Source organism: Cupressus sempervirens, chromosome 4 (assembly GCF_028749045.1).
Source record: "Cupressus sempervirens isolate cs-2001-9-10 chromosome 4, ASM2874904v1, whole genome shotgun sequence".
Taxonomy (NCBI): Eukaryota; Viridiplantae; Streptophyta; class Pinopsida; order Cupressales; family Cupressaceae; genus Cupressus; species Cupressus sempervirens.
In genome coordinates, this window is record NC_143121.1 from 718,006,111 (window position 1) to 718,015,272 (window position 9,162).

Below are 9,162 nucleotides of genomic sequence, written 5' to 3' on the forward strand. Positions count from 1 at the left end.
GAAATAATTGCATGCTTTTTTTTTATAGGATTGTTGACTTATGCAAGCTGAAATGTTAAGTGACTTTAGTCAAAGGGAATGGTCCCTAGATGCATTATCATTGATCTCCATTGGAAATGAGAATATGGATCACTTGTTGGTCCTAAATTGTATCATAATCATGACATTTAATGACCATGTCTTAATCAAGATCATGTAATTCCAAGTTTTTTGATGTGATGATTTCTCTCTAAAATTTTGGGTTGGGAAGCCTTGTCAATTTTTAAGATAAAGATCACTTAAGACACCTAATATATCTATCGAATTGGAAACATTGAGTAATGCTTGTTTAGAGTCAAAACTCTAGGTGTAGTTAGATAATCCTAGAAGGATGCTTATTAGAAACCAACAATTGGATCACTTGAGGACCATGCATGCTTTTCAATCAAATGAAAAGTGAAAAGTCCTTGGTAAACTTATGAACTACAATGAGCTTAATGTTATTGAATAATTGATCCAAGTGTTAAAAGATTACTCTAATAGATTGCCAATGTAACCTGAAAATATATAATTTTTCTACCATTTACATTTAAAAATTGATAGCTAACTATTAGCGCATTTAAAAGTTCTAGCTCACTTGATGTCATCCTCAACGACTACAAAATTATATATTAATATATCTAATTTAAACTCAAGGCAAAACCATTTAAACTAAAATTATATTAGCATATCCAATCTACACTCAAGACAAAATCATTTAAGAAATTTGAAGATTTTGGTTGTCAATTAAAAAATTTAAAAATAATACAAGTCCCCTCTCACCACCCTTACCATCACCTCTACCACCATACAAGTTCACACCTTTAACCTCACCTTCTCCATGCCCTCAATATTATTACATGTTCCCACCTCTACCATCATCATCGCCTCCACCACCATACTACTACAAGTCCCCACCTTCTCCCCCCACTCCATATTATTACAAGTCCCCACCTCCACCATCACTTCTCCTGCCATATTATTACCACCCCCCACCCCATTGTCACCATACTTTCTAATTCAAGCCTACATATCACAAGCATCACCATCACCACAAGTTCCCACCTCCACCATCACTCCATCTATGATATTAATATGTCTCCATTTCCACTATCACCATCTAGGATGTCTACTTAGTTCAAAACTTTGAGTAATGCTTCTTCAGAGACTTTAAAGTCTTATGTCCAACGAGATAACCCTAAAAGGTTGCTCATCAAAAACTAACATTCGGATTACTTGAGGAACATGCATACTTGTTAGAACTATAAAATGAAAAATGAAAAATAAATTCATGAATTACAATGAAACTAAAGTCATTGAACCTGCAAGAATACTTGATCCAAAAAGTGAAATATTACTCTAATAAATATTACCTATATAATCAAACAAATCAAAAAATCATTCTATTTGTATTAAAATATATGATATCCAAATATTATCTTATTAAAAGATCTAACTTGAAGTCATCCTCAACAAATACAAAACTAAAACTATATTAATATATATCTAATTTACGTTCAAGACAAAACCATTTAATAAAAACTATAGTAACATATCTAATCTGCGCTTGCAAGATAAAATCATTTGAGAAATTGGAAGAAAATACTTCTCAATTAAAATGTATAAAATAACACATGCAGCTATGTTCTTCATCATTCATGGAAAGTTCTTCCCGAGTGAGAAGAGTTGACTGCAAATTTTGAATATAAAATATTAGTGTTATGATTACCTATTGCATGAGAGCTACCAAGTCTGAACTCGACGAGAACAGAAAGCACAGATTGCTGTCGTAAATAAAAGAAAAAATCAAGGCCAGGCCATTACCACGACTACGTATGCATAACAGAAAAGCATGGCAGGTGTAAATAAAATAATAAATTAAGGCCAGGCCATGTGGGCTTCTACTCGGAAGCCGCCAGTTGACTCGGGCTAAATTAATGAGCTAACTAAAATGTGGTGGCGCCACTGGTTACTGTCGACTAACTTATTTTGGTTGAGACTGTAAATACCTTGCTAGCGACTGGAAATGCTTTGCTTGTGACTGTAAATGTTTTTTTCCGGCTTGTTACTCTGTTTGTTTGAGAGATAACGGTGATTTCCTTGGGACACAGTCAAAATGAATGCAAGCTGTCTCTTGGATCTCTGCTATATAATCACTTCCTTGCCTTTGTCTCGGATATCAGATAGGAGCTCCTGTGCTCCTCTGCAAGAAAAAGAAGAGCTGTTTCTGTTAAGTGCAGTAGATAAGGACAGACATTGGGTGCTGGTGTTTTGGCTCTTAAATGGTGGAGTTTCAATGGGGAGGAGGCTGTAGCCTCTCCCCCCGGCTTATTACAGTGCTGCTGGTAGTATTCATTGCCATCATTAGCAATGCTGTTTCTACAAATGCAGACGAGGGTCGTACTCTGAGTGCATATGAGTACAAATCCCCTCCACCACCATCACCATCACCTCCTCCACCTTATTACTACAAGTCTCCACCTCCTCCATCGCCATCTCCTCCTCCACCTTACTATTACAAGTCTCCACCACCTCCATCACCATCTCCTCCTCCGCCTTACTACTACAAATCTCCGCCACCTCCGTCACCATCTCCACCTCCTCTCTATTACTACAAGTCTCCACCCCCACCATCACCATCTCCTCCTCCTCCCTATTACTACAAGTCTCCACCCCCACCATCACCCTCTCCTCCTCCTCCTTATTATTACAAGTCTCCACCACCACCCTCACCATCACCTCCTCCCCCTTACTACTACAAATCCCCACCTCCTCCTTCGCCATCTCCTCCTCTTCCTTACTACTACAAGTCGCCACCTCCTCCTTCGCCATATCCACCTCCTTCTTACTACTACAAGTCTCCACCCCCACCGTCGCCATCTCCTCCCCCAACTTACTATTATAAATCTTCACCCCCACCATCACCATCTCCTCCTCCTTATTTCTACAAGTCTCCACCCCCTCCCTCACCATCTCCTCCTCCTCCTTACTACTATAAGTCTCCTCCACCACCCTCACCATCACCTCCACCATCATACTACTACAAGTCCCCACCTCCACCATCACCTTACTCTTCTACACCTTGCTATTACAAGCCTCCACCTCACAAGCACCACCATCAGAAACACCATCGCCATCACCAAAAATCCCCATCACCACCATCACCCTCTCCTCATCCAACCCCATACTACTACAAATCACCTCCTCCTCCATCCCCTTCAATACTACCTCCTTATTACTATAAGTCACCCCCTCCTCCATCACCATCACTCTCTCCAGTGTACTACTACAAGTCACCATCTCCTTCATTGTCACCACCCTATTATTACAAATCACCTTCTCCTCCATCTCCCTCATCTTCACCATCGTATTACTATAAGTCACCTCCACCACCGTCACCACCTCCTCCATACTACTATAAGTCCCCACCTCCACCATCACCATACTCTACTCCACCCTACTATTACAAGTCCCCACCACCACCATCACCTTCTCCTCGTCCCCTATATTACTACAAGTCACCTCCTCCTCCTTCACCTCCACCTCCTTATTACTACAAGTCACCCCCTCCTCCATCAGCATCTCCCCCTCCACCATACTACTACAATCCTCCTCCACCATCCCCTTCACCTCAACCCCCATACTATTACAAGTCTCCTCCTCCACCCTCACCTTCTCCTCCTCCACCATATTACTACAAGTCACCCCCTCCTCCATCTCCCTCGCCTCCACCTCCCTACTACTACAAGTCTCCTCCTCCACCATCCCTTTCACCACCACCTCCTTACTACTACAAGTCCCCTCCCCCACCATCTCCATCACCCCCACCTCCCTACTACTACAAGTCACCCCCTCCTACATCTCCATTGCCACCACCTCCCAACCACTACAAGTCCCCTCCCCCACCATCTCCATCACCCCCACCTCCCTACTACTACAAGTCACCCCCTCCTCCATCTCCTTCACCTCCACCTCCCTATTATTACAAGTCACCCCCTCCTCCATTTCCATCACCCCCACATCCCTACTTCTATAAGTCCCCTCCCCCGCCATCTCCATCACCCCTACCTCCGTACTACTACAAGTCACCCCCTCCTCCATCTCCATCACCCCCACCTCCATACTACTACAAGTCCCCTCCCCCACCATCTCCATCACCCCCACCTCCGTACTACTACAAATCACCCCCTCCTCCATCTCCATCACCCCCAACTCCCTACCACTACAAGTCTCCTCCCCCACCATCACCTTCACCACCACCTCCCTACCACTACAAGTCTCCTCCCCCACCATCTCCTTCACCCCCGCCTCCCTACTACTACAAATATCCTCCCCCACCATCTCCTTCCCCTCCACCTCCCTACTACTACAAGTCTCCACCACCCCCATCTCCTTCCCCACCACCACCATATTACTACAAATCCCCACCACCTCCAATTCCATCCCCACCTCACATCTACAATTCACCTCCTCCTCCATTTCATCCTTCTCCCACCAAATACTATTACCATTCTCCACCTCCACCACTATAGACTGCTGTGAGCAAGAGTTTTCCCTTCCAATAGGTGAGCTTTCATGAATGTTTTTCTTTACAAGTTAGTCTTCTCAAGCATTACATATCGTAACTAAGAACTAAAGATTCGTCTTTTTCTGATGTTTAGCAGGTAGCGAAATGTGCAATGCAATATCTATCTCTTCTCCGTCTTATTTAGTTTTTGGCAATGTTGCTGGGTTTACAAGAGCACTGTTCAGAAGGCTTATCACATACGTCACTGCAATATTTGTGAACTTAAGTACATCAATATTGCTAGGTGTAGTTGTTAGTCAAAGGTTGACAGGCTCTGGTTTCATTCAGATGGGTTATTTGAAGAGAAATGGAGAAAGGTTTGACAATCTTCTGTAATGAAGAACAGGGGTCCCTTTTCATGCTCTGTTTGTAGATTATATTTTCAATCAGTTATGAGAGGAATTCGTTTATCCATGGCTGTGTTACTGAAAAAAATTGAATAAAGTGCCAGCTAATAAAATTATTGATCTCTAGTCTTCAATCCAATTTATCTATATCATTCTCATTTATAAAATCAATGAGCATGCGGTATTCCGGATGATCTGATAGCATTCCTTTGTGAACAATGTTTAAGACAAACATTGTATTCAGCCAAATATTCCTTTCTGAGCATTGTTTAAGACAAACATTGTATTTAACCAAAAATTGAAGTTTTTATCAGAGAGTAATTAAGACAAACACAAATAACATATCTTAGTTTGGGGAAGAAGTATGTAACTAATTAATGATTTTATTTTCGCTACTTGAAAAAGGTATGTTCAAATCATTGAGAGACATATTTATAATATCCAAGTCTGAGTTATATATATATATATATATATATATATAATATTTATTTATTTATTTATTCATTCATAGTCATTATGAATAGTTATGGCTGGTATGACTATAAATATTAGTACCTCTTAAACATTTGATGATATATTTAGATAAAAAAAGATTCTTTCGAATCGTATACCAAAACTAATTTTAAAATGATAATATAAATTATAATAATTGATTTAAATCATACATCATCTTCAAACTTAGTGCGATTTAAGAATATTGAATTTGAATGGCATCGTTTCAGTGTTGTTATTTTAAATCAGCAAGTGCTTGGCACCCTAAGAAATCAAAGATATGACATTTTCATAGTTCATCTCAGTGATAGTTTAAAATTCAACACCATGGTGCTGTTATGATGGAAATTGCATCTCCGTTCTAATGTTACTACAATTAAAATACCCTCCTAGATCTAATATTATCTGATACTAAATTCTCTGAAGGGATTGGGATTGAAGTTCTCTATAGAAAAGCCAATGAATCAATGTTATCCTTCCTCTCAATTTGCATACTATCAGCTGGGCAAAATACTGTATGGTTGCACTTGCTGCAAGAACATAGCTTGGAGTACGAGTCTAGAGGTGTTAAGTCGTTCTTAACAGCATTAATCAATGTTTCATGTCAAATTTGCAGACAAAAGGCATTCCTTGTGTTAGACTTAGAATGTGCACAAATCTGACATCAACTAAAGAATGCTTGGTTAATGTTGGAAAATATTAATTGGAAAATATTAATTAGAAAAAAGTCTAGAATCGTATATTTTGTTGTTGGATGTTAAAGAGAAAATGCAGTCAAGGAGGAAGTTGGGATCCTGAAATGAAATTCATATGAAAAACCTAATCAAGGAAATATTTAGTCAAATGTTAAAAAATATCAAAATATTGCATCATTCTAGAGAAGATCACATTTATCCAATGGCACTCCATAGTTTTAGAAGAATGATATATTGGGATAGGCTAGAGATAGATAATTTCATGGGAATGAATTTTAGGGGAAGTGTATCACGCAGTATTTACACAGTATATCAGATTTCTACGATTTTTCTTTGGGTTATTTTTGTATGAGACTTATAGTTAGTGTTAAAGGCTTTTGCCTAGTATCAACATGCACTATGAGATCTCTTATGCAGACAAGGGTCAACCAAAAAATAGTCGTTATTGGCTCATGATATATTTAGTAATATATTGTTAGTCATTATCCCTTTCTATGCTCTGATTCAGCAAATATCACAAGTTGATTTGGATATAAAAGGAGGAGCAAGTTGATTTGGATATAAAAGGAGGAGTTTACGTGCTCCTCTGCCAGAAAAAGAAGAATCGGTCCTGTCAAGTGCAGTAGGTAAGCATAGGCATTGGGTATCAGTGTTTTGGCTCGAAAATTGTAGAGTTTCAATGGGGAGGAGGTGATAGCCTCTGCCTCCGGCTTATTACAGTACTGCTGGTGCGATTCATTGCCATCACTAGCAATGTTGCTTCTGCAAATGAAAAGAAGGGTCATATTCTAAATGAATATGAGTACAAATCTCCTCCTCCTCCAATACCATAACCATCACCTTCTCCACCTTATTACTACAAATATTCACCCCCTCTATCGCCATCTCCTCCTCCCCCTTACTATTACAAGTCTCCTCCCCCTCCTCCACTTTACTATTACGAGTCTCTACCACCACCATCACTATCTTCTCCTCCCCCTTACTTCTACAAGTCCCCACCTCCTCCCTCGCCTTCTGTCCCTGCTTACAAGTCTCCACCTCCTGCCTTGCCATCTCCTCGTCCTCCTTATTACTACAAATTGCCACCTCCTCACCCACCTTACTACTACAGTTCTCCACCCCTCAACCATCAGCATCTCCTCCTCCCTATTTCTACAAGTCTCCACCCCCTCCGTGGCCATCTCCTTACTACTAATGTAAAACTTTATTTAGAATAGGCATATGTAAATTCTTAATATTTTGAATATTCCATTTGGATCCACCAAATCAGAATTGGAATAGGAATAAAATAGGAATACGTATTCCAATTTAGGCCCAAAATGAGCATTTGCAATTCCACCTAAATAGGTGGAATTGGAATATGTATTTCTATTCCAGTTTTATTTATTTTAGAAAACATAAATTTTTGGGTCCGTGAATTCCCCATCAAATTTTGGCTGAACCAAACAAGAATAGGAATACGTACCCCTATTTTCTATTTGAGAATAAGTATTCCTATTCTCATATTTATATTCCTCTAAAAGAGGATAAAGGAAAAAATTGTGAATTCTAAGCATGAGGGAGGGGATGATGCGGATGATGACAATGGTCCAAGTGACAACATGCAGTTTGAGGTTTTGTTGATTTGACCTCTAGTTTGTAATGTTAGTGGAAAGTGTTGTTTGGTGTCTTTCTGTGCCCTTGTCCCTTGTGTTTTTCCTTTTGATACTCTAGTTAGTTTTGAGAATTTTATTCATCATATAAATGCTTTGGAAGTTGTCACTAATTGTATCTTTGGTCACGTGATCTCTTTCACGGGTCTTCCTATGGTGCACTCTCTCCAGTTGTGTGCTCCTTTTCAGAGAATGTTGGTTTTGGACTATAAGAGAATGCTCTTGCTTGGTAGGTGCTTACATTTGGAGGGGATTATTCCAAGGATTGTGGTTGTTTGTACAAGTAATGAGGTGGGGGAGGTGTTCTTGTGTATGGTATTGGTGTGTGTATTTTTAATGGTAGGACACTCTTGTGGTCTAGCCCTTCTTTCCAAGAAATTGCTAATTTTCTTGTTTGAATGGTCATATGGCTTCCTCTTCTCACGATGGCGGATTGATAGTGTGTTGGATCATTTATTCTTAGTGGGAGAGATGACTAAGATGTGATTCTTCCTCCCTTTCTACTTGTGCCTTCCATGCTTGTTTGGGCAAAGAGTGTTGTGGAAGAAGCATTTGGATACTCTAGTTGGTTGTATGTCAACATTCTTAACTTTCTTTACATTGTTGAGTGTGTGTTGTAGACTTTCTCTATGGAAGGTGAGTTGGAGGTTCTCTCTTGCATTTTCCTTATGTGTAGGACGATCTTATGTTCTTGGGGTGTTTGTTATTGTGTCTTGTTTTGTGCCTCCCACAATATTTTTTGGGAAGTCTCCTTCTCTGGCTCTAGTGTTGTGTATTGTTCTTGTGCCTTTTGTGGTTGTTCTCTCATTTAGTGGCCAATATTTCTTAGTGGATTTTTCCCCTTGTCTATCCATTCATTATTAGTGCTAAGTTGATGTAAAGGATCCTAACCTCATGTTGAGTGCTAGTATTGTCTTTTTATATGGATACTTATGTGGCTACATTTCAACTATTTGGATATGGTTTCCCCCTTTACTAGGTGGTCCCTTCCTAGTATGGTTTTTTTCATATGGATTGACTCCTCAATTTGTTAAGGACTTAATGGTTTGAGGTAAAGGATTGTTGCTTCAAACCTCTTTTTCAAGGTGAAGATAAATCATACTATGATGTTTCTCAAAAAGAGGATGACTCCAAGCTAGGGTGAGTCATTTTTGTTGATAGGCTACTTGTATCTTGAGCTTATTTTTGGGCTTGTGTTGATGGAAGAGCTTTGATCAAAGATATTTTTTAGTTTGTATTTCTTTTATCTTTTCTTAGAAGTTTCTTTTATTCTTAGATTTTTCTCCTTATTTGGTGGGTTGTTAATGCAAGGAGAGAATGAACAACTAGGGCTAGAGGCACACCTAACTATCCAAAAAACTTGTTGAGTGAACACAATGGAAGAAAACCCA

General features: G+C 39.5%; 1 protein-coding gene across 1 annotated transcript; it reads left to right on the forward strand.

Annotated features, from left to right (window-relative positions):
• The first annotated feature begins 2,300 nt into the window (after positions 1 to 2,300).
• On the forward strand, positions 2,301 to 7,336 carry LOC149563287 (uncharacterized). Its single transcript, XM_089828114.1, has 3 exons — positions 2,301 to 3,087; positions 3,190 to 4,545; positions 6,951 to 7,336. Exons 1-3 carry the CDS (start codon positions 2,301 to 2,303, stop codon positions 7,334 to 7,336), a joined length of 2,529 nt encoding a protein of 842 aa, XP_089684240.1.
• Positions 7,337 to 9,162: the final 1,826 nt, after the last annotated feature.

What these genes read in the sequence shown, in the direction of transcription:
- LOC149563287 (XM_089828114.1), top strand. Translation starts at nt 2,301, where the DNA reads ATGGTGGAGTTTCAATGGGGAGGAGGCTGTAGCCTCTCCCCCCGGCTT. An exon ending in CCCACCTCCACCATCACCTT is followed by an intron (nt 3,088 to 3,189) that starts ACTCTTCTACAC and finishes CATCACCCTCTC; the next exon opens with CTCATCCAACCCCATACTAC. An exon ending in CCATTCTCCACCTCCACCAC is followed by an intron (nt 4,546 to 6,950) that starts TATAGACTGCTG and finishes CTCCAATACCAT; the next exon opens with AACCATCACCTTCTCCACCT.